The sequence below is a fragment of the Aythya marila genome, assembly GCF_965140915.1.
Source record: "Aythya marila genome assembly, chromosome: 20".
Lineage (NCBI taxonomy): Eukaryota > Metazoa > Chordata > Aves > Anseriformes > Anatidae > Aythya > Aythya marila.
This window is the reverse complement of record NC_139061.1, coordinates 4,870,320-4,885,699: the sequence shown is the minus strand read 5'-3', so window position 1 is coordinate 4,885,699 and position 15,380 is coordinate 4,870,320. Positions and strand designations below refer to the sequence as shown.

At 43.1% G+C, this 15,380-nt stretch overlaps 1 protein-coding gene across 8 annotated transcripts in view; it reads right to left on the bottom strand.

Annotated features, from left to right (window-relative positions):
• Positions 1–15,380, bottom strand: part of CUX1 (cut like homeobox 1) — a 268,491-nt gene that overhangs the window by 48,351 nt on the left and 204,760 nt on the right. For 4 of the 8 annotated variants that reach the window (XM_082776233.1, XM_082776234.1, XM_082776235.1 and 1 more), the window contains 2 exons: positions 14,119–14,284; positions 13,425–13,481 (listed from right to left, as the gene is read on the bottom strand). The exons of 3 other annotated variants lie outside the window; for them this stretch is intronic. In XM_082776233.1, coding sequence (XP_082632359.1) covers positions 13,425–13,481; positions 14,119–14,284 — 223 coding nt within the window. The remainder of the gene's footprint in view (positions 1–13,424; positions 13,482–14,118; positions 14,285–15,380) is intronic. One more of the 8 variants, XM_082776236.1, reaches the window with a different exon arrangement.

Sequence of the window (15,380 nt, the reverse complement as noted above, 5' to 3'; positions counted from 1 at the left end):
ATCATCCCTAGAGAGGGACTTATCATCTAAAATAAAGATACATCAATGAATGGAAACAAACTCAACATTATACAAATACCTCCTCATTTTGTTTTCTTTTTAAATACTATTTTTCCTATATAAAATTGCTGCTTGAAAGACCATCTACTGCAGCATAACCCAACGCAATCATTATAGCTTGCCCATTCCCCCCATCTATTTAGTAGATGACAGTTAAGAAAGTCAACAGACTTTATAGACCATTTGGTGTGTACGACCAGGGTTTGGCTGAGCATATCATGAAACTGGCTGAGAACTGTAACAAACTGACCTTGCCTTAATTATATGGATGCAGAAATTCCATTGTGGCCTTGCATTCCTTGTAGCAATGGATGAAGCCAAATCATGCTTTGGTTCCATCCATCCTCTCTACACCTTCCTCAGTTTCTATCATGATGTAGTTTTAGAAAATGTGAGACAGTCTGAAACAGAGTTCTGGCCTCGGTTCACTGGGTATGGCAGTTTTCCTAAACTTAATATTAAATTCTCTTGTTCTTCTCCAACTGCAAGATATCCTGTCCCTGTGCTAAGGTCAGGCCCCCAGCACTGGATCCTGGGTCTGTAACTCGTTGAACACTGGTTGCAGAAGGTTTTGGACTACTGTTATCCCTCCTGTGCCCCACGAATTACCTGAAAAGACCTCCCCCAGCACAGCATCTGCCCAACACAATCCTCTACAAGGTCTCATCACGTTCTTCCATCATGATGTGATGAAGTCCCCGTGGGGTGTAACCAACCACCGGCTGCACTGGGCTCCCCTCCAGCACAACACTGCGCTCCTGAGGAGCATGAGACAATTCATTGCAGCCTGCAAAACTGCAGGACACTGCACGAGGGACTGTTTTGATGATGTAGAGGAACTCTTCCACCTGTAGGAAGCAACTTCACCACATTCCTATGTAAAAAAGGAGCGGTACAGCTCAGACCCACAGCACACTGCAGCTGGAGCCTCCTACTGAAGCTCACCTCAGACGCAAAGACTTCCAGCTCACACTTGCTACCCTCCCCTAAAAATCACAGACATCTACATGACTTGACACCAGCCTCTATCAACAGCAGTTTCCAGATAACAGCGTGCTGCAGAGCCCTGGGTACATTTTCACCAGTCCCAGAAGCATCACGCTGCTGCCTGCCAGCACGGGCAGGTTCCCCAGGTACTTCCTGCACGTGTTTGGAGAGCTGCAGATTTGCCACTTGTGCTCAGATCCTGCCTTAGCTCCTTTTATGTCCTCTTGTGAATTAAACGGTGTGCAATAAGAGCACCCAAACTCACAAGCGTCCAACACAAGCTCAGCACGCTGAGCTCCTGCTTCCAGCACCCTCCACTTCCCCAAGGAGCACCCTGCACTTCGGCAGCCCAGGAGCAATAAACTGCCCAACCGTGGGTGCTAGCACGAGCCAGTAAGCTGCAAAAAGACTCGGGGGAAACAAGGTACATGGAGAAGTTGGGGGAAGACCATGCAAAACACAGAAGGTATTCAGGGGCCTCTAAACGGATTATGAAAAATATTATATTCTAAAGACAGCAGGCAGACAACAGCTGCCTTAAGTTTCAGAGAGAAGTGGATTGAAAAAGCAGATCCACTATAATTTTCAGAGACAAATCTCTGTAGTTTATCTGATCCACTATTTAAATTTCAATACAGAGTCCTCTATCTGCAGTAATAATAACCTAAATTCCATTTAGTGTTCATTTGAGCAGTCAGGATAAAGTCATTTCTTATTATCTCCCCACTGTGTAAAAAACAGCTTGAAGGTAGGAAGTCAGCAAGCATTTTCACCAAAAAGTAATTATTGTAAGTGACATTTTTACTGCTGGCATGCCATAAGGCGAACTGCGCATTTGGAAGGACAAGTTGCTAAAACAAAATGACAGGGTGCTCCGTGACATTCCGACAGGAACCCAAACATGATTTATCTGGCGGCTGGGTTGATGCACCACTTCTCGTGATGTCCCAAGCCCGGGCTTCAGGTCCACGCCAGACCAGTGGAACCCCCAGCTCCTTACCACGGGACAGCAAGAAGAGGATGCTCCGCGCACGGCAGTGTGGGATGCAGCCAAGCATCCCCTGCTCCGCTCGTTTCCTTTACGGCAAATTAGTACGGAAGATGAAAGCAGACAAATGCGGACAGGAGCTTTCTCGTCAACCTCTTAAAAGAGCATTTGGTACTTCAGGGCCTGCTTTTACCTCCTCATACAGATGAGTTAATGGACAACAGCAGACCTGGCAGGCTGCCTGAGACCCATGTGTTGCACACCGGGACTAGATGGGTTTCTGTGTTCCCCTGGTCACTGGGCTGCCCACTCTGTCCAGTTTGTAGACCAAAACCCAGGGTGTGTTGTCCTGAGAGCCAGGCCCTCCTCACCCAGCTCATCAATGACAGCATACTCAGGACAAGTTACTGTTTTTCAGGGTCTGACATTTCCAGGCAGATTTCTCGTTCCCAACCTTCTGCCTCATTTTATCTCCAGGAGCGCTGCCTTTGCGGGATCTCCTAAAACACCCCAACAGCTCTCCACATTAGCAGCCACAGCGTGCAAGTTTGATCTCTGTAATAAATCAGGTAAGCATTTGTGGAACAACACTGCAATGCATCCCTCTTCTGACTAATTAAACGAAAACACCCGCGAAAACTGAACTCTTTCTCGCAGGTAGCATTTTTGGCGGATTTACTTTAAGTGAATGAATCTTGCCTATTTACAATGTGCAAATTAATGTGGCTTAGGAAAATATGATCCTCCCTATAGATATAAACTCCCCCAGTTATTTGTAGGGAGTATAAAAACCTCCCTCCAGTGTGCACACATAATGACATGAAGTAGGTAGGTCCGTGCGTTCATGATTGCAAGCGCTTGCTATAGTTATGGTTATACATTTCCACCATGACCCGGGGGATTTTGTTTGTTTGTTTTACAAATGTTTTAACTTTGGGGAAAACGTTATTTTGGGTCTCAGCTCAGGGAAATTTTATGTGAAGGGGGGGAAGGGATCAAAAGAAAAGCCCTTCAGGAAAGCATGCAGATGTATGCGTGTCTGCACTGAAAGGGGAGGAAACCAGCTCTGGCTAACTCAGAGATTACTAGGGGACCACTAACAATAAAAGTCCCCATTCTGCACAGGAATAACATACATCAAAGATAGAAGTACATATAACCAGCTGAAGGATCAGAGTAAATGTTAAAAGTACCTGAAAATATCTGCTTCTGAGTATTGTTGGAGAATTACAGGGTGTAGCTGCAACTTTATGTTGCATTTTCAATAATTACATGGTTAGCTCTGTGCTTATACTAAAAAAATATATGTTTTTAGCCATTCTAGAAAGCAGAAGGAACTAGAGAAACAAGATGAAGTTCAGAAAAGAACTGGCATTAGAGTCATGAAAAAAAAATTACAGCTGAACATTTACAAGTTCTTAGGTAAGTTAGGTGACCAATTCTCCTTGCAATGAATGCACACTCACAAATGCCTCCCAGAGTCTTGGAAATCACACTGCTGTGCCCAAAACTATGCTAACAGTGCAGCTTCTCTTGGGCTCGCTCCTCTTTCTCTGGCCTTTGCTGCAGAGCACTCTTCCCTGGCTGGTGAGAGCTGGCAACCCTTTCAATGCACCCCGCACCAGCAAGCACCTAAACTCTATTAATAGAGAGGTGCTTTGTGCCCTGCTGATGCAAAATGCCTCAGAAGCCCAAATGTTCTGGTCTGTACAACATAAGCACTGTGTAGGGCTGGATGCAGCGAGGTAAGTTCAGCTACATGCACAGGAGGAATGGCCAAGCCACGTCTCAGAGAGCTCAACGACCGTAGGGTGGCACCAACTCAACCCATCCAACTTCCACCAGATTAGGAGGGCTCTGGGATTTGTCCACTGGGGTGCGGATGGGCTCGAGTAGGGGCTACAGATCACCACAACGGGCAGTTTGGACATGCAGATATGCAGAAGGATGCAACTGGAGTTAATTAAAGAGAAAAACTCTGAGATCTACCTGGTGCTGGGCTGGACACACCAACCCCTGGCACAAGTGCACCACCACAGACAGCTTTCAAATACGCACCATCAAGGGACACCTGCAATGGCCCATAGGGAAACAGATCTCCAGATAGCCATGATTTTATGTACTGTTTTACATCAAATGAAGGAAAATAGAAAGAACTTTAGAATTCTTTTTAGTTGGATGAAGAGACAGAATCGGAAACACCAGAACACCATCCGGGTCAGACAGCAGCCCCAAATCCTTTCCAAGTGACCCTAGCCAAAATCAGATGCCTATGGAAGAGGTAAACAATGCAACAAGCACATAGGGAGAATTTCCTCAAATACTTGCTGGCTTGCACATAGGTTCCTAAGTAGGATATTTGCATTGAAAAGTGCTGATTTTTTTTTTTTTTATTTTAATTTTTTTTCCAGTATCACCCTTAAACAATTTAAAAAACATTTATAATATGAAATCAGATTTTAATTTAGATGATTAATGGGAAAACCATGGCTGCTTTAAAAGACATTGCTCTTCTTTGTTAATCGTTATTTAATATTCAGATTTTTCTGGGTTTCCGTAACTTAGTCAGAAGTCAATATTTAGAAATAAGTGTTGGAAAATATTTTCAATAACCTTATTATTAAAACAGCTTGTGTGCACAAGCTTTATTAAGGATTTTTCTGAATATTAAAACAAATATGTCACGAAAGCAATCAATCAAGATGCCACAACCCCACACAGTTACATTTTTAGTATAATCAACACAAACCCGTGCACAATACCTTTTGGAAAACAGACTTAGAGCTTTTAGAGAGGCTCTGTGGCAATTTATGGTGTCGTTGTTGACTCGACGACCTTGTGATTAGACACTAACTTTGAAGCCTTACAGTATTTTTGACTGTTTGTTGTCCTTCTCTATTGTAAGGCTGAGCGTGAAGGTGTATCTACCCCACCCTTCGAGATTTTCATCTGTCTGCTCCAGACAAGAGTAGGGAGCAGAATGTGTGTGTGCATTGCGTCCCATTTTGCATTTATACGTATTTCCCCCTCTAAGCAATGTGTACATTCATTTGCTATGGGCGAGATGCTTATGAGATGGATCTGAGGCTAGCGACTGGATTCCTTCCCTGCTAGAAAAGTCCCATCTAACAGCCACGGCAGGGGCTTGTTCTTCGTCTTAAGAGAAAGCAGCTGAAGGAGAGTGACCCTGAACACTGCTATACCTAATGCTCTCCTCTTCGGGAGGAGTGCTGGCAAAAGTACTGAAACAAAATGACATTTTCATTGTATGCAACAATATTATAAAAGCTATTAAGGTACATTATTTTACACGTCCTCATAATCTCTCCATACTGCTTTACTTAATTTGTGATAAAATTGTTGAGAAAGGGTACTTAATGTAGGACAGTCAGTAAAAGTAATTTATCATCTTCCCGCTTCGGTGCTCACGTTATCAGCGAACTCATTTTCTGCATTCATCATGCAATCAGCCTATTATTTGCATATTAATCAGGCAGTGGACCATGAAAGAGCCGCATCCCAGCCAAATGCTGCACTATCTCAGGAGGAACACTCAGTAATTATCATACATCAGTGTTATGATGTGGTAATTGATTATAACATCTTTCTGTTGCCCCTGGGGAGTCCCACTGCTAACCCAGCTTCAGGCATTCTGTGCAGATTTTTCTCTGAAAATTACAGAAACCATTGCTGTCCTTTTATTAGATTTTTTTTTTTACCTTTACAACAGGCAGCTCTCTGAGCATTTCCAAGTTACTTTTGCCTTTTTTTTTTTTTTTAAATGAAACCTTAATTAGAAAAAAAAAAATCTGCCACAGATCAGAAAACACTTTTTTGTTTTAAAAAGAAAAAAAAAAAAAAAAAAATCACCCCTAAACAACAGTTGGGCTTGCTCCTCTTCATCCTCTCTTTCAGGGTCTGGTGGCTTTTTAGGTACGGGCATTGCTTACATAATACTCTTCCCCACCAAACCCCACCAAACGTTGCAACTTCAATAGACAGTAATTGCAAAGTTTGTATAAAGGCAGTTAAAGTTGCTTTATTTAGGTGCCAAATGAGAGGCTAATTTTGGTCCTCTCGTAAAGGACAAATGAAACATCTGCCAGTTCAAACTTGCACTATTTTTAGGAGCCAAGTTCCAGAGGGGTAAAAGAGAGAAACAAATGCGAGCCACCAGGGCGGGCACCGGGCAGCTCACCTAACACCTCGCCTCTCCGGGGAGCACCCAGGGTCAGCTCCCACCTGCACCCAGGCTCCCTTCGGCAGGCAGAAATGTGGGGTTGGGGGCCTCAGGAGAAGGCCGAGGAGGGGAGAACCCAACGGGGAGCACCCCAAAAATCAGCAGGGCCTGGGCTCTGCAGTGAGGCCGGACAACTGAGAGTAACTCACAAGGACAAAACGACTCCTCCAAAGCACCTCACTGTCCTCGGCCAGGCTCACCGGAGGTATCTGGAGCATTGACATCAAAATGGGGACATTTTGGGAAGCTCAGGCTGTGCCAATGGGTAGTATCAAAAAGATTCTTCCGGGGAACAATCATTCTTTTCAAGCACGCTGTGGGGCATAATACGGAGAGCCCAGGAACAAGCATCTGTAAGGTGTTTCTGGCAGAATCTTTGAGAAGTACAAAAGCGGGACACTTACAGGTCAGGCCTACCTTTTGTTTCTGATTGTCCCTAGACTTTTTCCTTTCATGAGGCTAATGAATTGGACATTTTCCCATTTTCACTTTTATTTAAATTTGATTTCAAACCTGTTTTGTTTTCAGTGCAAGTTGTGGTTCTTAACAGATTTCAAATAATCACTGGATTCTTTCATTTGATGTTTCTCTGAATGGCTGTTGGCAAATTTAAAATCCTCCAATACCTATCAAATTAGGGGAGACAAACTCATAATTTTTTCCTCTTTTCTGCTGCACTCTAATGCAAAAGACAGGCTAGAAGGTACCTTAGAAGATATTAATTTTCTGGTAATTTTCTATTTTTTTTTCCTTGGGGATTATTTGCTCTCAAGTAATACGTAACTCTTTATAATCAGAAGAGGATTCAGAGTCTAGCAGGCTGTTTATTTCCCTGTGTCAGAGCTACTTTGAGCAGAAGGCGGCTGCCTTGTAGCTCCATCCCCATTATAAAAAAGAAATAACAACCTGCACATTCGGTGCTAGCACACCTTCTTTTCAGTATTTTGGGAGGAAAATAGCCAATTATGTGTTCTTTGAATTGAAAGCAAGGTAATTTTCATCCACCGGAGGAGCATTTTATAATTCGTTGAGCAGCGGTGGGGCTGGCACCCAGCACGATGGCCATCTCCATCCCGCTGGTGGCAGCCACAGGGGCTGGACCCCGCAGCCACCTCCTCGGCCCTGTGCCTCCTCTTCCCCCTAAGCCACCACCGTGAGCTCCTGCCAGCTGCTGGAGCCTCCCATTTCCGACAGAAAACTGCTCGAGCCCTTTGGAGAAGAGCCCTCCCGACCCCTTCTGCAGCTGCCAGCCCACGGGGGACAGGGCGCAGCCATCACCCCAGCTCCTGACCCTCCCCGAAGCCGCAGCACGGCTGCGACGGCCTCGCTCGCGTTTCAGTGCTGCTCCAGTTATTTTTGTACTTGGCTTTCGAACGTATTGGCTCATCGTTTTGAGGCAACTCTGCTGCAGTTGGCAGCTGGCAGGAGAATCCCCCAGTGCCCAGGAAGAGGCAGAGGAGGCAACGTGGGCCCGCTCCCCAAAGGGGCTGCTCCTCTCCAAACGAGCAACGGAGGGACAGCGAACGCTGGTAATTAATGAAATGAAGTAATAAGCAAGGAGATGATGAAAAGTGGAACTTACACAGCTCTCATATTCAATGACCATGATTTCTTTTTCAAAAATGCCTGAAGAGTGCACAGGAGGCTTGTGCACAGATTGACACCACCGTTACGGTGGAAGTATGTGTTCACGACCTACATCCACTTTTTAGCAACTATTGTGCAGACTGATACTCTTCCAAATTACCAGAGAAGCATAGCAGCAACAATGGTCAGAGGAGTTTCTTTTTCCATAGAGCTTAAAACAAACGTTCATTAATGAGCTCTGCTTTTTAAAATGAAGACTGTGACTGTCAGCAGTGTGCCTGGCACATGAGCTCCTTGCTTGGAGACCCTGCCACGCACACCGAGGGCAGGTGAAGGTGAAGGACCCCCACTCCCGAATTAACCACAGAAATAAAGCAGTGCTGCCACCTGACTGGGGAACTTCTCCAAAACGAACGCTATGAACTCACAGCCACGCTTCAGAGTGAATTAAATTTGTCTTCAGAATACAGCATGAGTCTCCTCTTGCCATATTAATATGAAAAGTGTGTTGGTGCTTTGTCATTATAATTCAGCCGCAAGGAATATCTGCCTAGAAAATAGTGTTCACTCTGTGATTATGTATTTTATTTTAGCACTTTTATAATAGTAAAGCTATGACCACAATGAGGACGGAGTCATCTTCTGCAAGTTTAATCACTGGGTGGTTCAATGGAAGGAAAAGAATGTAACTAGGACAGGAATTTCTCTACAAATATCGACTCCTTACAAAGCGTCGCTGATGGACAAAGGACTGTGGCCCTGCGGCAAAGCCTGTGGAGGCCAGGCCGAGGCAGCAGGCAGAAATGACCAGATGATGCCTGGCAATGATATCCAATGTTATATTAAGAACGAAGTTGAAGCACTGACTTCACGCTGCATTCCCAGGTCCCAGTAAGGTGCCTTGACAGCGATTCTCCCAGCTTTATTGATACCATAAAGGCTGCCAGGAAGGTTTTCATGGTCCAAATGTCAGGGAAATGGCACAGAATATGATCACACACGTTACAGACAGACTACAACAGCTGCCCTTATGAGAAGCCAACTGATATCCTATGGTTTGAAATCAAGACAGCCAGGGCCAACTGCTGCAGCGCCGCAACCTCCAGCCACACAGGAAGAATGTGGAAACCTCCCCAGTATGCACCAGTGGGGTTTAGGGTTTTACGGAGATAACTGCTCAGCTGAGTTTGTTGTTCAGCTCTGAACTTTACAAACGCATTTGTACCTAGCACAAAAGGCGACAACGTTCTCAACCACACGCAGACTCACAAACTGGTCTTTGAACATAACCTATGTATGCAAGGAGTTCTGAGCCACGACAAAGCCACGTGCTCTCCCTTCTCTTCCCTGCTACAGACCACATTAACCAGAACCATTCCATGCCAGGCACAGTTTTGTTAACTCAGAATGCCAGCAAAGGACTGCAAAACAATCTCCCTCTTTTTTTTTTTGATTCACCAGGAAAAAAACAACTAAAAGCTGGGGAGATCCTTCAGCATCACCGGACCGAGCCCTCCTGCGCTCACCAGGTACCAAGGATTCAGTTCTCTGCGTGCTGGTCCCAGGCACACCTGGAGCACCATCCGACAGCTCTGCTCACCCAACACAAAACAGTACAATGAAAGAAATCATCATGGACCATGGGGAGGGGAGGTCAGAGCTTCTACATTGCCACCCCGTGGCCAGCAAGCTCTCGGTAAGCATGTCAGGGTGGTAATCCTGAACAGGAATAGCAAGCCCGAAAGGCACGCTCTCCCCCCATTACTTCTCACCGAGTAGTAAGATGTGACAGCACCCTTCTGTTATCGGGTAAACAGGGACATCTACCCCGAACAACATCAACTACCTGCACACTTGCCAGCTCCTGGACTGAAAGCTATTACAGGAATGAGCATTACATAAATAAAAATATAAGGGATACCTGGGTCTGTCACCATTCCGCAGTATGTCTGCTAATATCCTAACTACAGTCAGCATAGATTGCATTTTCATTTTTTTTCAGATTTCTTTCCCAAGAGATGATAAGAAGTAATCTCCCTGTTGTTACAAATGTTTTATTTTGAAAATAAGGCTTTTATGCATATTTTAGTTGATCTAAATACAGTAGATCTTGGGTTTTTAAATCACCAGATAATATGCAATTATCTCAAGCTAGATTCTGATTTTGAAACAAGCTCTAATTAGCTCCCCATTTTATGCTGCTATAATCCTTTCTTCAACTCCCATGAGCGTTACTATTGCTAAGCAGCATGAGGTTAGGAATGATGGATGATACCCAGAAAGGAAGACAAACAAAAGGGAAATTCAAAATCCCCTGAGATCACCCGCAGCTGTATCGGCAAATGAAGATTTCCACATTAGGTCATAAGACGACCCTTACAGAAACACACACCAAAAAGGCACGTCTTTCTCCCACTGAGTATTTGCAAGTCTTTAATGTAGTATATAGAGAGTATATGTCCTTCACAGAGGATAAATACTAAAGTGAATAAAAATTCAGCTTTCCTGGGAGTAGTTATGAAATCAGGAGCACCGAAAAAGAAACTTGGTCTTAATGTCATATAGATGCTCACTAAAGATATAAGACCCCAAAATAAAACAAACTAATAAGAGCTATATACAGTACAAGTATTTAGAAAAATATCCAAGCACATAAACCTTCTCCTGACACATGGCTACTTTCCAAGCCCAACCCAGCTCTGATCATCAGTAATGCAACTAAATAAGGGCCAAATTCATCATGAAAAAATGCTGATGCACTTGGGTGACACTAATTCAACTTTTTTTTCCATGTGATTTGGTCCATGCTTTTGACACGTAAATCATTAAAAAGGCAGATTTACCCAAGGGCATTAGAGCATTTAGGTGGAAAGAAATACACAGAAAAAATGTTAGAAAAGGCATAGCGATACTATTTTTGACCACCTAGGGTACAAACACCATTTTTGTGTAAAACACGTTCACTGGAACTTGCACAAAATTCTTCTAATCGCCAGAGCCTTGGCCAAGGTCACAGCCACAAAATACAGGTATGTACCTGGTTGTAATTTTGGTACAGGCTGTGTTTTTCAAGAAGTCATAAATACTGCTTGAAAAGAAGAAAAATGAGCCAGGCTTCTCTTTGCAATCTCCAATTTATATATATACATATATATATACATATATATATGATGCTTATCCATCTTATCCATTCATCCTTACATATAAAAGGCTGATGGGTCCATCTGTCCACGTGTGACAGTGGAAAACTACTGGACAAAAGAACAGATTTTCATGAATGAGGTGCTAATCAAAACCTTATGATCTGGAAGCATAACTAACTGGGTCAGAAATCCAGAAAATCTTGCTAGTTTGGTATAATAGTGCCAAACAGTAATGAAAATACTCACGGCTAATAAAAGTTTGAGACGTTACTATGCATGTTGACACTCTGTACACTGAAGACCTTCTTGGCAAAGCACTCAGGAGCCACTGAATGTATTAGTTTAATTTCACTTCTTTCCCTTCATGCATTCAACAAGTTCTGAGCCAATTACATTACGTAGAAAAGGCTTCAGACCTTTTCTCATTTTAAAATTGGTCTGATTAATTTCTATTTTAAAATTACAAGTATGCAACCTTTTCTGCCTATATTTTCCTGGGAAATGTCTCAGAAGACCAGAAAATAGGAGCTTTTTCTTTTTTTTTTTCTGCCCTGCAGTAGAGGATCTTTCACAAATGCATAATTATTTTTACCCTTTTCCAAACTGTTTGCTGCGCTTTTAATTACAGAACAGCTGCTAATAAAAGAAAATTACCAAACTGCCCTTCCTCATTCAAATATCTTGGTTTTGCTCTTTTGTTCTGCGTGGTGTCACAACCCTTCTTATTCCGCCATCCAGAGAGAGGTGCCGAGAAAAGAACGCCTTGTAAAACAATTTTGTTTCTAATCATCAGGAAAGAGGAAGAAAAGGGCACGAACCCATTTTCTCATTTGTAAGTTTGCTTTAAGGAAAGAAGGACAGCGATCATCAATAATATGATTTTATTAGCTGATAGGAACATGTCGCGTCACACAATATTAGCTCAAGGGCAGGAGCTGACAAACGAGGCTGGGAGTGTGGGAGTGGAGCAAAATATCACGGCAGCAAAACCCAACTTCCTGAAGGAAATCACTTTCAGCTACCAGTGATCCTCATGGGAATCCCTAAGGTGGTCGAATTTTAATGCTATGGGCTTGTCTTTCAATCTTTTATAATTACAGTTAGTCATAAATATGATGATTAGCAATAACAATGCAGCCTTTTCCCAGCTCCTCTGATTTCAAATTCCTCTTAAAGTGGCTATAATTAATTACTCATATTTTCCATGCTGTCTTAGGCATTTATAACTATAACAGTTACTCTTGCATAGTATTGATGCTACAAAAAGTAGTCAATGGCACACTCTTAATGAACAGCAGCATATAAAATGTCACAGGAAATTTCCATGTTTGCTAAATGCTCGCCTATAAGTAACAATAGCTCTATGATTGCAAATAATTTTTCCCATTTTGGTTTTGTTTTTATGGCTTGTTTCACCAGGGGCATTTTTTGCTTTTATCTATTTATTTCCCACTGTTCTTCTTAGGAAAAACGTGGATTGAATTTCATCATGGATTTTCTTCTAGTAAAATCTTTTAGAATGCAAAATAGTTTCCCAGCAGTGCAGAAAAACAGTTCAGTTGAGACAGTCAGAATAAAGCTAACAAAGTTGAGGAGAGTGTTTCAGAATGGCAGGAAGGTAGAAGAACATACCCCATCCTGCTCTGTATCCTGAAAGGCAATCACTCTCAAATACTAGCTGCAAGTACAGAGCGGGGCACAAGTATTTTTCTAGGGTAGAAAAGAGCCTGAGTGTTTTACATCAGTTAAGCATATCATTGGTAAAAAGTCTGTGTGGGTAGAGTTTGGTATCTAACAGCAGGAACACAGCTGTTCTGCTTCTTCCTATACTGTGGCCATCTTCAGAAAACCTTGAGCAATTCACTTCTCATTGACACTCATCTTTGCTGCATCTGCTTTTTTTTTTTTTTGCAAATGGAAAGGGGAGGGAGGAAAAAGGTCGGCTTGGAATATTTAACGAAGCTTGAAACAGAAACACATAACATGGTCTTTTCCCCACCTTCAAATTAACAAAGCAGATTTTGTGCAAATGAAAGTGGAAAAATATGCCAGTGAATAAGGCAGCTGGAGTACGTAGATCACATTACAAACGAAAGGCTTGTTTTACAGCCATTGTCACATGTCAAGTTGATAAGCTGAACTATGGTAAAAAAAAAAACACAACAACCCTACAGAGCCAAGGATCTCTAAGATCAGACAGAGTCTCTTTACCTAATATATGCAGCTAAATATGTGTACTCCCTACATCTGCCATAGCAACAAGGAGAGAAGGAGGAATTAACTGTGTTAATAAAAAAACCTGAAGGGTCTCCTGTATGATACAACAAAACAAGAGAAACCTCTCAGCATCAAAGCAAAAGAAATGTAACAAAAGCACAGAGAATTATTTCAGAGCAAATCATTGAAACCAGCTGATTACCTGAGCTTGCACATCCCTGCTGTAGGGAATCCTGTAATGATGTCACAGAGTGAAGGACTAGATAAGAGAGGAGAGGAAAATCAGGGAACAATAAAAGGAGATGCCAAACCACAAACTAAACAGTAAGCAGGCTCAACAAATAGCAAACCGCTGATCTCAGCAAGGGCACACTGCTCATTTAAGTCAGTGGCATTATAAGGGTACAACCGAGGTCAAACTCTAGTCTGGCCTTTCTGTATCAATGGGTATTAGGATAAGAGAGAGCCACAATAAAAGCATAATTGCAACACAGCATTCCCCCTTTACAGCTGAGTTCTAGCTCGCCTCCTGAGAAAGCAATCGATATTCTCCTAGGAACAATATCAAAATCCCCTATGCAACCCTAGAAAACAGCACACAACATTTTCCAGCTTTTCGGCCAATTTTTTTTGGAATTACTTATCGGATTCATGCCTAAATATTATCGCCCTCATTAGGAACTCGATAATGGCTGCTTATCAATTGCACATAAACGAGCGCTTCTTGTGTAAACATTCCCAGCCAGTCCCCCTAGGAGCCGGCGGGGATGCGAGGCGGGACGCTTCCCCTTCCACCAGCGCCTGGGCTGCCGCGGGGTGGAAGTCCTGCTTACTGCAACTTTAAAAAGATCTCCTCCTCCTCCTCAACTCAAACAACATAGTGGAATTTTAATTACCTTGTCCTTGTTGCTGCCCTTGTGCAGGCAGGACACACTGTCCCAGCTCACCATTCAACCAGAGCTGCATACGAATAAATGGTTCTCGGCCTTTTTGTGTCAATTTACTCCATGGCTTTGGCCTGGAGAGCATGTCACTGACACTTCCTTGGGACAGCCCCAATACCTGAAGTGAAGCAACCAAGAATGGCACGTTAACACATTTGGGGTAATTTAAGGGGGTAATTTAAGTCACTTCGGCTTCCTCTACTGCTACATTGCTCGAGTCAATTAGCAAAACTTCAAAATGACAGATATATGTACGGGGATTGAAATGCTTTTCTCCTGCCATAGTTTCGTTCTGGAGAGTTTTTTTGTTTTTTCTCCCCTGCGGGAATGGAGTGGCAGTACAAACAGCAAAAGGATGGCTCGAGATTTGCATGCTTTCCATATTTAGTGTCAAACAGTTTCATCGATCCTAACAGGAAAAACACAGCATACCAGCTCACAGAAGGAGATAAAACAGGACATGATTGTCATGTATTTTGTTCTCAAACAAAAATAATTGGGACTTCTGAGACTAGGCCTTCATTTGGTTGATTTGTTTTTGGTATGAACTGTAACGAGGTGTGCTTTCACCTGTAGCAGCAGCTGCTCCATGTAAGTAAACATTTCGGAGCACAGCTTACCGCAGCAAAGGGGGATTTCAGACGAGCAGAGCCCAGTGACTTGCTGGAATTCAGCACAGGTGCAGGGGTTAAAATTCATACTTAATGAAAGGTGCCACGGGATCCTTAATGACCCCGAGAGGTCAGGCTTTTCATTTTACGTTTTACTGAAAAGGTAATAGCGCGATGCCAGCTCCTATTATGCTATTAGATTGATTCAGTTCTTTATGGGAAGAAGAAAAAAACAGATGTCCAGCACTCCTCGCAGCCTGGAAGGTGCTTTCTGGTGGTCGGGGACCCCCCAACTCCCACGTGCTCAGAGCCCAGCATGCGAGACCTAATCACACATTGCACGTCTGTAATCAAACACTGCTTAAAAAGGTCTGAAAGCACACTGAGATGTGGAGCACCAGGTATGAGAAAGGACTGTGAACTCTTGACTTAAGACTAAGGAGATGTAGGGGATTTTCCTTGTGTTTGTTCAAATACCCTTGTGCACTTTTCCAAATATTAAAAAAAAAAAAGGAAAAATGCTCTCATGTCCATAATCTTCACTCAAAACAAATTTAAGACTCTCCAGTCACGACAATGGTATTACTCAAATATTCCATGAAT